At 45.4% G+C, this 16,522-nt stretch overlaps 2 protein-coding genes across 2 annotated transcripts; one reads left to right on the top strand and one right to left on the bottom strand.

Moving 5' to 3' along the window:
- The first annotated feature begins 941 nt into the window (after nucleotides 1-941).
- DND1 (DND microRNA-mediated repression inhibitor 1) lies at nucleotides 942-6,485 on the top strand. The gene is made up of 5 exons (XM_081872857.1): nucleotides 942-1,039; nucleotides 2,167-2,296; nucleotides 3,363-3,824; nucleotides 4,543-4,953; nucleotides 5,599-6,485. The coding sequence occupies exons 1-5, from the start codon at nucleotides 1,025-1,027 to the stop codon at nucleotides 5,613-5,615; spliced, it is 1,035 nt and encodes a 344-aa protein (XP_081728983.1). The 5' UTR covers nucleotides 942-1,024; the 3' UTR covers nucleotides 5,616-6,485.
- On the bottom strand, nucleotides 5,741-15,626 carry WDR55 (WD repeat domain 55). The gene is made up of 8 exons (XM_081872845.1): nucleotides 15,555-15,626; nucleotides 11,879-12,027; nucleotides 11,130-11,230; nucleotides 10,277-10,364; nucleotides 8,935-9,114; nucleotides 8,527-8,626; nucleotides 7,936-8,105; nucleotides 5,741-7,534 (listed from the first exon to the last, which is right to left on the bottom strand). Exons 1-8 carry the CDS (start codon nucleotides 15,570-15,572, stop codon nucleotides 7,213-7,215), a joined length of 1,128 nt encoding a protein of 375 aa, XP_081728971.1. The 5' UTR covers nucleotides 15,573-15,626; the 3' UTR covers nucleotides 5,741-7,212.
- Between the last annotated feature and the right edge of the window lie 896 nt (nucleotides 15,627-16,522).

The raw sequence follows: 16,522 nt of genomic DNA on the forward strand, positions 1-16,522 counted from the left end.
GGACAGTCTCTAGCCTGCAAATATTCCAGGAGTTTTCACAGCTTGTCAGGCTTATCTCTGCCTCCTGTTCTCCTTAATCCTTAAGGGTGAAGGTGTCTTTCACACATAGTGGATTGCATGCGGAATGAGTGCCTCCTTCAAAGGAGTTCTCTCTCTGGTCAGCACAACAATGGTGGCAGGCTGTGCCACAGGGAAGTGTGAGACACGGATGAAATTTTTCTCCCTAGAAAATAAGTCACCTGTTGAATTTCTGTATTATATGGGAGGGGAGCAGTTGACGTTTCAGCCTTTGCCACCAGCAACAAAAGAAACCCTCCCAATTTGCCGCGTTAGCAACATAAGGCTGTTCAATAAATAGCCCACCAGCAGCTCAGAATATTTTTTAAATGTGGTCCAGTGGGTCTTTATTACTGAAAAAAACCCCAAGGAGTTCCGCCTGCAAGTGGGCGCCGCTGCTCTCCTGGCGGCCAAACTTAGCGGGCCACCGGCGCATTGCAAGGCGAGCTTATGGGCCCAGTCCGCTACTACTTGGCTGCGTCACGTGTGAATGGTCTGGGCTAGCTAATCAGTGGCGTAGCGTGGGGGGTGCAGGGGGGGCCGGCCGCACCGGGCGCAACATCTGGGGTTAGGGCAAATCCACGGGTTAGGGGGCGCAAATCAACGGGTTAGGGGGCGCAAATTACTTGCCTTGCCCCGGGTGCTGACAACCCACGCTACGCCACTGTAGCTAATCAAAGGATTGGAAAGTGGTGGGAACGCTCTCGGGGTCGAAGTAAAGAGAACGGCGGGCTTCGCGCACCTTGCGCGAAAGAAGCCGACGGCTCTTGCCGCGCGCGCAAGGGATCCCGCTGACCAGGAAGGACCCCCGCCCCGGGAGCGCGCACGGGGGGCGGGGGCGGGTTGCTAATCTACCAATCAGCAGAGGAAAGCGGGCGGGGGGAGCAACCCCCCGGCTAGAAAAGGAGCGGCCGCCCCCGCCAGCGAGGAGGGTGTGGCTGGGAAGGCGTTGGCCGAGAAGGGCGCCATGGATGGCGCGCAGGTCGGTAGGCTGAAGCCTCTTAGCTTTTTCCAGTAGGAGGGAAGAGAAATGGGGCGGGGGGGGGGGAGTCTGAGCCGAATCTAGGTCTTGGGCGGGCGGGGAGCTCACCTGGCGCAAACCAGGGACCTGAGGATGCTCTTCTTACCTGGGAGCGAATCTCGTGACTTTGGAGCGCCGCTGTCGCGACTTCCCTCCCTCGCAATACAGTTTCAAAGTTATGCGGGGGGGGGGAGTCGGCTGCGCGGCACGAGGTCCTCTCGCGCAAAGGGGCTCCCCCAAAATGCTCCGAAGGAGTTGGGAACAGGTTCTTGGTTTCTGAAATAAGGGGTGCGCAGTGTGTTTCGCGACTGACACGTGTCTTTGCGAGACCGCTCTTGGCCGCGATTGATTACTGAGCTACTGGTCCTGTTTCCACCACCACCCAAAAAAAGGGGGAAAGCTCGATGAAGCTTTCGCTTCTTCCAAATCTGCTCACTTCTGCGCTCCGGGCTGGGAATCCGCCCGCGTGGAGGGACGCGCCCTGGAGGGGAATTCCCTTCTTCAATGGCCGAAGCTGGCCGGGTTAGTTGCACTCCTTCCCCCCAAAGCGAAGCCCCGTTGCCGAAGTGCAAGCGGCTTCCATAGTTCCAGTTACAGATGGGTAGCCGTGTTGGTCTGCCATAGTCAAAACAAAATGAAAAAAATTCCTTCCAGTAGCACCTTAAAGACCAACTAAGTTAGTTCTAGGTATGAGCTTTCTTGTGCATGCACACTTCGAGAAGTGTGCATGCACACGAAAGCTCATACCTAGAAATAACTTAGTTGGTCTTTAAGGTGCTACTGGAAGGAATTTTTTTCATTTTGCAAGCGGCTTGTTAGTGCAGCACCGGGGTCGTCGTGACTCCGAAGTACTGTACCTTGAATGTTCCCCGGGTGCTCCAGAAACAACACTCTACTTCTTGGGGCTGCTGAGCAAAAGCTTCGTCCTTCCTGGGCTGCTGCTTTTGGAAGGGCCTGAGCATGGGCCTCTCTTAGTGCCATCAGGGCAGCTGGATCGAGAAGATCCATGATGGAGAATATACGCTTGGGGGTGCCAAATTACGAAAGATGACCCAAGGCCTCCCCCTGATTCCATGTTGTGTTTGTAGATGTCTTCTCCTGCGTGGAGCGAGGAAGTAAACCAGGCTAAAAAAACTGCCCTTCTGGCTTGGGTGGAAGAGACTGGAATCAAACTGGTACAGATCAATGGCCAGAGGAAATACGGCGGCCCTCCTCCAGGTAAGTGGAAGATTATCCGCCTGGGATACACAGATCTGTGACCCAAGGATCACTTTTAGAAATACTTGTATGTACTTCAGCTGCTTGGAGGCAATTGAAAGGTTACCACCTTTCAATTGTCATTACTGGTTGCTGGAAATCTCTCAAGCTGTTGTTCCCCCCAAAGTGGATGAGGGGAGCCTGGATTTCCCTGCTAATGCCCAAGCCCACAGAAGTTCCACGAAGTCTTTCTATTTTACTTGCTTATTGTACAGAATTGTAATAAAAATTGCTAAAAACTAAAGGCCTGCATTCACATACGCTACTGCCTGAAGTCTTTCCCTTTGCTGTAGAATCTTGTATGGGGATGAAGCTGGTATAAAAGACAAGACAGTTAAGACATGGAATCCTGGCAAACAAAATTATTTGAATATGTTGAATTAGCAAAAATGACGCAAAAAAATAGAAACCAAAAAAATACAAAGTTTATTAGTGATTGGAATAAATTTATGGTATATATAGAAGGAAACTATAGAAATTTAAAAACTATAGCAGGTCTATTATAAACCTTATGACGCGCAAACCATCAAAAATTTATTAGCTGCAGAGAAATTTTCTTTCTTTTCAAGAAGCCCGAAATCGGGAGGGTAGAAGAGAGATCTAAATACCTAAAGGCATGAAGTTTTTGAAGTATAAGACAAAGAACCTAACAGAAATTGATGTTTTTTGGTGTTACGTATGGATATTTGTTCTTTCCTGTTTCCCATTCTTTTTTCTGAAACTGTTGTTTCGTTTTTTGTTTTTTTCTGGTTTTTTTTTTTTTTAACTGAAACTCAATAAAAAGAATTTTTTTAAAAAAGACATGGAATCCTTTTATTTACTTTAAGACAGTCAAGCATTGTTTTCACCCTCCATCAACTCATGGAACCTTATGGAGAGACAATTTAATTTGATTCCTTTCTTGGAAATCTGAAATGACAGCCATCAGCTGCTGTTTTTCTTTTCTGTACAACTGCTGAGCTCTGTTTTCCTTGTATGGAACATTAGAAAAAAAGACAAGTCAATTATGTGTCTTCTTTTTCCGCAGGTTGGACTGGCAGTGTTCCACCACCTGGCTCTGAGATTTTCATAGGGAAGATTCCACAGGATATATATGAGGATAAACTAATTCCTCTCTTCCAGAGTGTTGGGAGGCTCTATGAATTTCGTCTCATGATGACGTTCAGCGGGCTCAACCGTGGCTTTGCCTATGCGAAATACGCAAACAGACGCAGTGCCCAGGATGCTATTGCCGTGCTCAACGCCTTTGAAATCCAGGCTGGCCACCCCATTTTGGTCTGCAGAAGTACCGACAAGTGCGAGCTCTCCATTGATGGTTTGTCTCTCTCTGTGAGAGAGGGACACCTCCTTCCAATGCTGCAGGAACTTACTGCCGGAGTCCTGAGTGTTTCCTTGCACCCAAGCCCTTTCAGAAGGGAGAGGCAGTTGGCAGAGGTGAAATACAGCTCCCACCAGGCTGCTGCAATCGCCAGGAAAGCGCTTGTGGAAGGTTTGTCTCATAAATATAGCAGTAAAGTCTCATGTACCATAGGCAGTAGAGGCTGGGAGCATGAGGTGCAGCTGGCTCTTCATTGTATCCACCACTCAAGTACAGGGGCCAAACTCCACCCCCATCATTCAGCCCAGACACTGAGGTTCAGTTCCGAGGGTCTTCTGGCAGTTCCCTTACTGCGGGAAGTGAAATTTCAGGGAACCAGGCAGAGGGCCTTCTTGGCAGTGGCACCCACCCTGTGGAATGCCCTCCCTTCAGATGTCAAGGAGATAAAGAACTTACACAACTTTTAGAAGACATCTGAAGGCATCCATATATCAGGAAGTTTTTAATGTTTGGCTTTTTTATTTAAAAAATATATTTTTCTGGAAGCTGCCCAGAGTGGCTGGGAGGGGTATAAATAATAAAATTATTATTATTAAGTGGCACTGGTCACCTAGTTACCTGTCAATTTCACCTTCGTGGACATTTCAGTGACAATATTAACCACTATGAGAACTAATGTAGATGAGAACTTTGGAGCTATCACTAGTGCATACATACAAACTCAAATTATGCAAGCAATGCAATTCGTATAAATATACATTTTTAAGCTGTCTCTTTCATATGTAGTCTACTTTTATTTTTTCCTACGTTGCTGTAAATTGCAGGTGGAATACTGTGAGGAGAGGCCTATATTTGAATCAAAATTTAAATGGTTTCTTCTGTTCTGCAGGTAGTTTGTGCGTCTGTGGAGATGACATTGAAGTGGATTGGCTAAAACCAAATACAAAACAGGAACTCCACAGTGCCTCCGTTCAGGGCTTTCCAGAGATTCCACCATCCAATTTTCCCCACAGAGATGTCCCCTACAAAGCACCTTCTGGGCCTGTGCAACCCGCAGTGGGCAGTGTGCTGGACTACCTGAATTTGCAATGCAAGGAACGGCATCTGGGGCTCCCTGTATTTCTTACAAAATGTATGCAAAAGAATCGTGAAGGATGGTTACAGTTCTGGTATCAAGTGGTGATACCTAAATATCCATCACCTTTCAGTGGGTTTATCTGGATCAAGCCAGAACGTTCTGGCTTGGAGGCCCATGAGAAGGCCAAGAATGCAGTGGCACTGCAGCTACTCAAAGCTCTGGGTAAGTGTCCTTGCACAACTTCAGCTTGGAAGTAGTGCTTCGGATTTGCTGAAGGCAGCAAAGAGATACTAGGATGCCTTCAGGCCTCTCAAATGGCAAGGCAGGTGAAATCTTCAGCTCAGTCATGGGGCTTTTAACTGTTATAAAATTGACATAAGGAGGTAGAACCTACCTAAATTAGCAGCTCTTTAAGCAGTAAATCTTTTGTTGAAGAAGGATGCCTATTCTGTTCACCCAGCACAAAATGATAGTATATGAAACTTGCAACACTGAGAGATTGAAGCTAATGAATGGTGGCAGCATTGTATATAGAAGAGCACAGGGCTGAGAGGGGTAAGTTAAAGCTGGAGGTAGAAAACTTTGGTTCACTTGCTTGAGACTGCAACACAGTGCCTGTGGGTGCCCTAGATAACATTGGAACCTGGCCGGAGGTTAAGAAACAGAGATAACAATAAGGATAGAGGGTGAGACAAGTGGAGGCCAGTGCCTGGCCTTTTCAGCCTCTAAGCACTTAAAAAAATGAGTTTTCCTGCCTTGTATGTTTGTAGAATAGGTGCCTTCCTGGTTGTTCCCTGTTTTGAGTGGGTTGACTGCTTTTCTGTATGTTGGCAACCCTAAAGCCTAACCTATTTCTCTTTCCAACAGGATGCCCAATGGTGTAAGAGAACAGTCTTCAAGTTCAGGAGGGGTCTGTGTGTCCTGTCCTTGCCCACTAAAACCAGCTTGGATAAAATCCACGGGGAGAGAAAGTGTGCCTGACATCTTGGGGTTTTTTTGGGGGGGGGGGTTGGCAGGAAGCATTGCTGCTTTTGGAGTCTTGTTAGATTTGAAAAGGTTGTCCATGCAGATCTTGGTACTAAATTGTTTTTGGTTAGTTATTTGAGTATCCTTTTCAGTTTGGGGAAATAATGCATGCGTATTTCTCGGCAGGCAATCTTAAGCTGGGGGCATATCTTGCATTTGCAACTTTATTTCTGCCCCTCAAGCATAACAAGTACTGTGTAAAACTATAGGAATGACTCCTGCACCTTTCAACACCAAGATTTAGGGCTGCTTATCTTTTTTGTTTACACATAGAAAACTTTATTCTTCTTTGTATTTATTTAAGAGTTTGGAGAGCTTTCTCACTTGTTTGTGACAGTTTGAATTGGTGTTGTAGCTTTAGGCGAGGGGCATTGGACAATTTTTCATGCACAAGGCTGGTATGTAACAAGTTCCTTGTGTGCTGCTCTACAATCCAGCCTTTTGCTTTAAGGAAGAAACCCACCTTTACTGATGTCTTCCTGGGGATTCAGGATGGTGTTTTCTGAATTCCTTCATGTGCCTCTTAATAGCAGAACACCAGGTGCCTTTTTAACACTAGAAAAAGTTCCCAGTGAATAACAAATGGGATGTATGAAGATTTTAGGGAAAGGATCAGGCAGACTCCCTTAAAATTCTCTGACTTTTTAATGTTCATCAAAAATAGTGAATGAATATGTAACATTGGAAACCTAGGCACTTGAATATTAAAATTGTTTTGAAAGAAATAAGTGTTGCAATCTCCTTGTGTGAAGCATCTGAAATCTGATTAGATGATATTTAAGCTGGGTTTTGTTTATTTTAATTATTAAATTTGTATGCTGTCCTTCATAGTTCTGGTGGTGGTTCACAACATAAAATTACAATATAAAATCCATAATAAAGACAGCAAACCAATAATCCCCCTTCCCACAGCACATTAAAAAGGGCATTGGGGGTCAATCAGCCAAAGGCTGACATTTTCTGTGGTGTCATGTTCTGTGTTTCAGAGAGTCGTCCTTCTGTATTGAAGGTACAGGAGCCCTATCCCCTTTTTGTGTCTGGCCACCCTCCTTTGAAAGTAGCAGTTAAACCAGTACATACATACAAGACCAACAACTTTCCTCCTCACTAGTATTAATCCTGTTTTCTAGCCTTTTCATTCCATGAGATACTCCTCTTCCAACAGAAAGCACAGGCTTTGTCCTGGGTAACTTGAGATCTACACCTTCCCCTTTTGTAGCAGCCAGGCCATGCTTTTCTCATGACTCTGCTGTGGAAACACATATTTGTTTCACTGGATTGCAGGAGTACCCAGAAGACTGCAGTACGGATTTCATTAGGCTCCCACACCTTCACCCAATATCCTGCTGTTTGTTTAGCCAAATCTCTGCAAAAACATTAGAGTTTCAAGCAGTATTAGGTTATAAAGGTCCCTTCAGGGGGGAGAGCTGCTCACATCTGATCCATGCACATATTTTAGTCACTATCCGTTTCTGTGCCACTGGAGTCTTCATCCTTTGGCTCTGCTGCCTCCTCTCTCAAGCCTGCAAAGAAATCCTCCCCGGTACCAAATGCCTTGAGACTCAAAGACTTCAGCTGCCCACTTTTCTTCTTTTTCTTTCTGTAATCATCCACAATGACTGAGTTAAGCGAAGAGATGTCCCAGAACTTCACCTTCTGGTCATGGGCGCAGCTGGCCAGAAATGGGCCAGTATGGCTTTTGGCTAGCTGCTCAATAGGCTCCCCAACATGTTGCCCAACACTGCCAATCACCCGATTGGGCAAGATGTTCACAGCCCTGAAACAAGAAGAAAAGGCCTGATTAAGAAAAAAGCCAGCTCCTCCAGAACAGCTCCTGAAATTCATTCTACCTGCACTTTAAGATGCTCCGGTGAAGGTTGGGAAAGGAATCTTTCTAGGGCTCTAAATTCCTTTTAAAGGTTTAATTGCTTTATGGAATATAATTCATGCAAAACAATGAGACACTACCATAACAGACTCTATTATACAAAGCTATATAAACAAACCACAATCGGGGCAAGAATGAAGCTTGAAAGGGGGGGGAATGCAAATCTTAACAATCCTCTAGAGATGTGCACTGTTATTATTATTTATTAAATTTGTATATCACCCTATACCCGCAGGTTTCAGGATAAGCCTGTGCTTCCCAGGTTGACAAACAACCCAGTGCCCTCTCACCTGATGACTCCGTCAGTGCAGCCTGTGCACACAATGCTCTCTGTTACTGGAACCATGCAGTCAATGGACTCCGCCTTCAGTGCAAACCGATCACTAGTAGCACCAAAACCATCCCAGTTGAAGAGGTAAATGGTTCCCTCGCTGGAGCCACAGGCCACCTTCTTTCCTCTCTGAGCAGCAAACAAGAAATAAATACTGTTTAACCCTAAAAAAGCACTGTCATGATTCCCCTCACCCAGTGCTATTTTCCTAGAAAAAGGGGGGCTGGAACTCACCATGGACACCTCCCTAGTTATCTCTAGAATGGCAATGGTGCCCACCTAGGAGGTGCTGGAACTGAGTTCCACCTGACAAAAGCCCTGCCCCTCACCATCAACTAAGAACCATAAGATATACCCATCCAAAGACCTTTTTCTGTCTAATAATAATAATTTATTATTTATACCCCAGCCACTCTGGGCGGCTTCCAACAAAGTATTAAAATACAGTAGTCTGTTAAACATGAAAGCAAATGGCAATGAAATAGGAATATTATGCTGCCCATCAAGGCATACTTTTTGGGGCAAGAACATGTTTTGGAATAGGGCTGACCTTCATCAGGGCGATGGCTGACAGGTCTCCATTCTGAGGCTCTGAGAGCAGCTCAAAGCGCCTTCTCCTGATGTTGAAGACTCCCATAGTTCCGTCTCCGCTGCAAGAAACAGAATGGAACACAGTGATCATTTACTTATCAGGAGCATCCAAGGCAGCAGAATCAGTTGTGGCTCCAAGTGTTTCCAGTTAGTTTGGTGTTCTGCCCCTCAGAAGCATCTGTACATTTCAGGATATCAATAGGTATCAATTTCAATGGCCCTTGGAAAAGAATTGTGTGTGAGAGAGGGAGGGAGACTCTTAACAGCTCTTGGCCTCCCACTGCAGTCAAAGCGCCTCCACCACCACCAAGGGAGAATAAACTAAGCCCACTAATCCCTTTGTTTAAACTGGAGAATGCAGGAATACCTGGTGGTGAGCAGCAGTTTCTTGTTCCCATCGACGGCCATGTCACTGATATACTCCTCGTGCTGCTTCATATCCATAACGGAGGTGCCTTTGCGCAGATCCCACACTTTCAATTCCCCACGGTCATCTCCTGTGGCAAACAAGTGCTCATCTATCACCAGCAGACTGTTCAGAGCAGAACTGTGGAAATTCCAGAGTTGTAGCAGCAGAATCCACGCTACAGATAGCCACTATATTACATAAGTGCCTTATTCCCTCTCAGAGTTGTTGCCCTTTGCAAGGTCTCAACAGCCCCACAGAGGGACCATGAAGAAGGCAAGCAAACTGGAACTGCGCTAAAGGGCAGAATGAGGGCCGTGATAGAGAGGCTCTTCTGATCCTATGAACAAAGAGAATTCTTTCCCTGTACACTCCTATTATGGGAGCCACACGAGCAAGAGAAAATTCATTTCCCCTCCCTAAAAGATGTCAAGACTTACTTCATCTGCACTTGGGCCCTAATCATGGGTTGTAGTCAACCATGATGAGGGCCCAACTGCGGATGAAAATAGTGAACCTGTCAGTCATGTCCATTAACTTCAAGGGGTCAACGCTCTCCAACTTCCAGCTCCCAGTATTCCCTCCTCGCCCTGAATGAAGTGTACAAGGGAAAAACAATAGAGGTACAGGCAGGGTTTAAAGCAAGGGTGGGCAACCTGGCCCAGGGCCAAAAGGCAGCCCTTAAGGCTTCTTGGTTTGGCCCTCAGAACTCTCCCCAGGTCACACCATCTCTGGCCCTGCTTTGCCCCCCAAGTGGTGGTGAAAGGTTATAGTGTGTATATACTATATATAATGTGTACTATATATATATACTCTCTCTCTCTCTATATATATAGAGAGAGAGAGAGAGAGAACCACACACACACACACACACACACACACACACACACACGGAACCTAAGCTGTGTAGGGCTTTATAGGTCACAACCACCCAGCAAATGACATGCCATGAAGGCCACAGGGTGGTTGCTGATGCCAGGAGGCTGACTGCTTGCAATGATGCAGGTGTAGCAACCCTTTGCAAGCATCCATAGGACTGGACTGCAAGGAAGGTTTGCGGATTTCCTGCTGGCTACTGTAAGTACCGTCTTGATGGAAGAACTAGGAAGTGAGACCAAGATTCAAATCCCCATTAGAGCTTGAAACTCTGTGGGTGACCTAAGGCCAGTCATGTCCTCCCAGGGTTGCTGCGGGGATTAAATGAGAAGGGGGAGAACCAGGCACACCACCTTGAGCTCCTTGGAGGAACAAGAGTAAGCGCACTCCTATAAAAGCAAACAATCAAGGAGTCCCCAATGCTTACTTGTGAGCCTTGGAGAACCTGGTCACGAGACGACCTTCCTCCACACTTAGAATATGAATGGATTTATCTTTGGACACCGTAAAGAGCTCTAGAAAATGGAGATGAACACACAGATCACTGGATATACTCAGCAATTTAAAGGGAATATTTGCTGACTCCCTTCTAAAACAGAATAGCCAGAACTTCACATCGAAACCCGTGAGCAGCTACACCACAGAGTATAAAAGCAGTCCTGTTTATTTCATTAGACTTTCCAGAAATATTCAAAGGACATTGTCCCAGCATTATTCAGAAGTTTATTGAAGATAAAAATCTGCAAATAGCGACATACAGATAATTCTTCAATAATCTGTTAACATATACATTCAGTGTTTTGTGGGGGGACGCAGGGGTACACATATCCCTACACACTTTGTGAATCTAAGATTGGCCTCATTGAGGGTTAGTATTTCTATATGAGTAGGAAAATGAGAGTACCCCTAAACATTTTTTTTAGAAAAAAGCACTGTATGTAATGTTCTCCAGCATGAAATTGCATTGCCTGTTATTGTGATCAACAGCCAACATACTTGCTTGCTATTTTGGGATCAACATAAATATCTAGTAAATTGTCACGCCATAATGCATTTTTAAAAAGTTTACTCTAAGCTTTTTCTCCTACTGGGATTCAAACAGACTTATACAGGTTTACTCAGAAATCCCATTCTTTTCAAGGGGGCTTAATCCCACAAAGGTGTGCATGGGATTGCAGCCTTAACACCCCTTCTGATAAGCAGAAGCTCATTGTTCTAGTGAAGGCACTGCATAATTAGGAACCATGAAACAAACGAGCCCCAAAGAGGAAAGTACTCACTTTGTCCATCATGGGAAAAGGAGACTTCCCGGCAGGATTTTAAATGATGTCCTGAAGACCAAAGCTCCTTGTTCCCACCTTCTAAACAGGAATATGAATATCTGAAATATTGAAATAGGTGGAGGGATAATCAAAGAACCTGTTGAAAGCAACTGGAAAAATTATACTTAAAGATGAAATTTGTACTGGAGGAAGATTGGCAGAAGAGTTGAAAGGGAATTTCAGTCTAATATATGGTAGACAACAAAAATTTATAACTTATTTTTTTTTAAAAAGGGAAGGGCAAGTTAGATATCTGTAGGATTGTGTCTTGAAACTCCCCAGTTCTGCAGCCATGAAAGCTGTTGCCTTCATGCCCTGCTTATGAGCCCTCAAACTGACCCCTTGATATAAACAGATGAAGGAACCAAAAACTTGCAAGTGGAATATTATTAATATTTGCAAAGTTTTCTTGGCATTCCTTCATCTGGCTGCAAAACGTATTTTCTGCCAGCAACTGGGGTGATGGGTAGAAAAAGGCTCTAGAACAGCTCCATCACCAAGCTCTCTTACGCAGGAGATTCTCATTCATCAGATAACTAGGTCATGATAGGTTTTCCCTATAGTGCAAACCGACAATGTAAGTCCTCTGTCTTGCTGGACTACTGATATGGGAAGGGGGAGCACTCTTTGGGTTTCATTCTTACATCACCCCCTAAGGGCTCACCCAGTTACACCATCAGTATTTTTCTCAGAGAAGCTGTACTCACAAATAGACATCACCATCCACGTCTCCAGCAGCTAGGACATCCCGACAAGGGTGGAAAGCAATGGTGTTTGCTGCTGCCTCAAGGGAAATGTCTTCAGGAGTGTCTCGAGGTCTAGGCTCAGGTTCTGTTTCCTCCTCACTTGAATATGCCTTGGTGGGGAATAAAAGGGAAGAATCAGAACTCCGCAGAGGCCCTACAACCCTCAACTTTCAGAGGTCACCATCATAGGCACTATGTTATATATTGGTTGATCTATTCAGAACTGGTTTAGACATGCCTGGTCTTCACCAACCACTGATGGGTCTTGATTTACCAACATAGAACTTTCTGATTTTTTTGTTTTTTTGTGCAATTCCAAAATATATAGTAGGCAAACACCTTTATTAGGTCAACCAAAATTGCTATACTATGGATTATGGAATTTTTATAATGGGCCAAAACAACTACCTTTGCTTTGTGCTTTCCTTTGGAGTCAGGCTAGAGTTGTTCAGTCCATGCCAATCATGAATTATACAGCAATAGCTGATTGCCATACATGTCTGAATCAGCACAGCCACCTAGTAAGAACGTAAGGAAATAGGAAAAGTCCTACTGGATCAGTCCAAACACCTGTTTTTAGAGTGGCCAACTAGATCCCTACAGGACGCATTCAAGCAGGACCTGAGCACAACTGCACCCTCCTTCCTCACAGTTTTCAGCAACGGGTATTTAGAGACTTCCTTATCCAAATTTCCAACCACCCCCTTACCTGTTTCCTGTATATAACGTATTCAAATATTTTTGTTGTTGATGATTTTTATTTTCAGCAACATGCTCCTTCAATTATTTTCCTAAAAATCCCTTATTGTCTGCTTGCATTTTCTTTGGCTAAAGTTCCTTTTTTCTTCTCCTCAAGCAGAGGATTTCCGTTTCTTGAAGGAAAACAGCTTTCTCTACTCTGCTCTTTAACTGCACTGGCAGTACCTTTCCTGATCTGTGGCATACATTCATGGTCCTTGTTATCCATTCACTAAGGGAAACATCCCAGGCTCCTGCTCTAGTTTAGATCAAGGTCACACAAAACGCTGAATGCCACAGCCACAGTATTAAATGGGGTCTCGAATCCAAATATCCAGAGATGGGGCATTTGGACAAGTAACACTAACGTCACTGGCTTGACCCTGCCAAGCATTTTTTAAAGCCAGATTTCTCTTGTGCACCACATTCTCATCTGACCAGCTGATGCCGACCTCTCCTCTGCAATGCCTCTCACATTAAGCTGGTGAGTCATCTCATTGCATAGTTAGCAAAGCTGACTATGGGAAGCATCACAGAACCTAACACTCTTGCCCCCAGTTCTGCTCCTGCAGTGCTGAAACGTTGTAATTGGTGTATGTGTGTATTCTGCATTCCGTGAGGCGGGAAGGGAGGAGGCGGTATGGGATACGTACTGTCCTGTATTGATATGCTGTCCGACGCCTTAAAAAAGGGGGGGGGAGTTACCAGCTAGGGGGCAAAAACCCTCTCTCTTTTAAATTACAAACTTTTATTGAACACTTTTAATACAATTACCTAGCATGAAGTGTTGTCTCTTCCAAGACAAATATTTACGGGACCGCCTCTCCTGGTCTGCCCCGCAGAGGACCTTAAGGTCCAGGAATAACCATAGTTTAGAGGTCCTGGGCCCTAAGGAAGTCAGATTATCCTCCACCAGGGCCAGGGCCTTCTCAGTGATGGCTCTGACCTAGTGGAATGCTTTGTCCCATGAGACTAGGGCCCTTCAGGATTCAAACTCCTTCCATCGGCCCTGGAAGACAGAGCTATTCTGCCTGGCCTTTAATTTGAATTCAGCTTGATCTTTTATTTCCCTTCTCTTCCCTCCCCCTCCCCTTTTATGAAGATTACCTGCTCTGAGACCCCACAGCTAATTCTCCCCTGGCCTCCTCGCTGGCCCAAGTAGGACTAATTCAGCTAGCTAGCCCTGGTGACTAATGCTTATAAACTGATTTCTGAACTTTGAATTTTATTGTTATTCCTGTTTTTATACTGTGTTTTATGTTGCTTTTACAATTGTTTTAAATTTGTTGTTAGCCACCCTGAGCCTGGTTTTTTGAACCGCGAAGGGCGGGGTATAAATAAAATATGATGATGTTGATGTAAGTCTCGCATGCTGCAATCCACATGGCACCAAAAGAGACTCAGGGAACCTTTTACATTGCAGATTCAGCTCACGCCACCAAGGTGTGCAACTTCCCTTTAAAGTACCAACATTGAAAGATTGGCAAAATATATTTTTTTGAAATGATTGAATTAGCAGAAATGACAGCAACAATTAGAGTGCAATCTAATCAAAATCTCAAACAGGAAGGGAAATGTGTAGAAGAATACATGACCAAAAGATGCTCCAACAAAGTTAAGCTAAGCTAAGCAGATATATAAGATTGAATGTTTAATTATTAAGATACAAAATTACAATCTCAATAATAAAGTTACAAAATAATAACAAGGAAGTCACCCACGGGTGGAGGGAAGACACAGGGCAAGAAATAAGAAATGGATAAATGTTGGTACATAATGAAATGTGAAAATGTGAATTTACGAATATAACGTATATGTAAAGATTTCATATATGTATTGCAACATTAATAGTAAATAAATTACCGGTAAGTGCCAAAATAAATAAATAAAGCGGCGGCTCGAGAGGCCACGGAGGCAACCCCGCCTTTCTCCGACTATCTCCCTCTTTGGGGGCGCATTTCTCCAGCAGCACGCGAGGCTCGCGAAGCCTCTTCTGGGGCCGGGAAAAGGCAGCCGCCGCTCGGGGAAGCCTCCGCAGGGCGGGCGGGCGGGCGGGCGAGCAGCCACCCCTGGCCTCCGGTGGGCACCGGGGTCTTCTTGTGAGGACAGGTGACCTCACCTAGGCCCGAAGTCACCCCCCACCAAAGCAGGCTCAAAGCTTCTCAAAGCTTTTCCAAACCATTTTCTCAGCAGCTAAAAGGCATTAGCTAAGCATCAGAAACATTCCGCTCTGCTGTAACCAAGGTAGAGAACAGTCCATTGTTTCTCAGGCCTTTCTGATGCCTTCTGGCCTTGCTAAAGAACCACACTGCAACTTGCTTTCTGTCCGGAAACCATGCCAGAACAAGAGATGGAAACTTGTCTGAACACTTTGAAACCCTTTTCCTGGGAAGGGTGCCAAGAGTCCCAAGATAGCTTTCTGTTCATGCTCAGAGGACTCGAGGGAGGAGAAAGGGGGAGGGAACTGGAAGGGGAATATATACTCTGTGCACATGACTGTGAACTTCGTGCATGCTTTTTGTGACTTATCACACTTGCTCCTTCTACCAGTTCAGGGATGGTAGAAACAAAAGCCTTTTCTCCGAAACTATTCCTTGAGTGTCTGTTGACTCCCACTTCCCTTTCCCAGGCGCAGTATTTTTCCCACCCGAGGGCAAAGCCTCCTAAGGCTACAGAGAGGCCGCGGAGGCAAGCCCGCCTTTCTCCCTCTTTGGGGGCGCATTTCTCCAGCACCACGCGAGGCTCGCGGAGCCTCTTCTGGGGCCGGGAAAAGGCAGCCGCCGCTCGGGGAAGCCTCCGCAGGGCGAGCAGCCCCCCCTGGCCTCCGCTGGGCACCGGGCTCTTCTTCTGGCAAAGGCGGAGGGGTCTCCGCTGAGTTGCGCTCAGGATCGGCACTCACCTGCTCGGGCGCAGCCATTTTTACGCACGCGCGTCTCGCTCCGGCACATGCGCCCGGAAATGCTGGCGCGGCGGAGGGATTTCCCTCCCGGGCTCGCAGATGCGATTAGAGGAGGCGAGTGCAACGCCTAAAAGCGGGAGGTGGCAATTTGATTCCTTGTTTAATGCCAGTTTTGTTGGGAAGGTTGGTAGCCGGATTCGTGAAAACTGGCTTTTGACTTATTATTGTGCGATCTGCCCATAAGAAATCTCGTTTTTCCGCAGTTACTGCGTTTACTGACTGATGTTGATTGGATTTAATTTATGGTCATATAATTATAGAATTGGAAGGGATTTCCCAGGGTCCAGCCCGCTGCAATGCAGGAAACTCAGCTAAAGCATCCATGACAGATGGCTTAAAAACCTCCAAGGAATTTAATTTGCTCAGAAATTATAAATAGTAGGAAAGAAACTATTGTGTGTTGCCCAAATAATGCTCTTTCTGACCCAGTTGTGTGAAAGATTCTGGTGGCTGATGGTGGAAGGCAACGTGTAAATGCTATGAAGTGCTGTTGACAGTGCATTTTTTCTAAAAAAAATATATCTTCAGGGGTAGGTACTCCCACTTTGACTCAAGAAAATCACCATTTTATAGTTCAGATCAGGAAAAATAAATACAGTAAATGGACAAAAGTACAAGGATTCACAAAATGTTTAGGGGTATGCGTACCCCTGCATCTCCCCAGAAAAAGAGCACCAGGTGTTGAATTTTTAAACTTTTTGAAATGGTCATGTCCATGAAAAAATGTCAATGCAATCCATCCATATTATTTCTCTGGTATCAGTGAAGAAGAAGAGTTTTGATTTGATATCCTGCTTTATCACTTCCCTAAGGAGTCTCAAAGCGGCTAACAATTCCCCTTTCCCTTCCTCCCCCCCACAACAAACAAACGGTGGAAGAGCATTGTGCACCAGAGCAGCTCAGAGATT

This window comes from Podarcis erhardii (assembly GCF_964252035.2).
Source record: "Podarcis erhardii genome assembly, chromosome: 8".
NCBI lineage: Eukaryota > Metazoa > Chordata > Lepidosauria > Squamata > Lacertidae > Podarcis > Podarcis erhardii.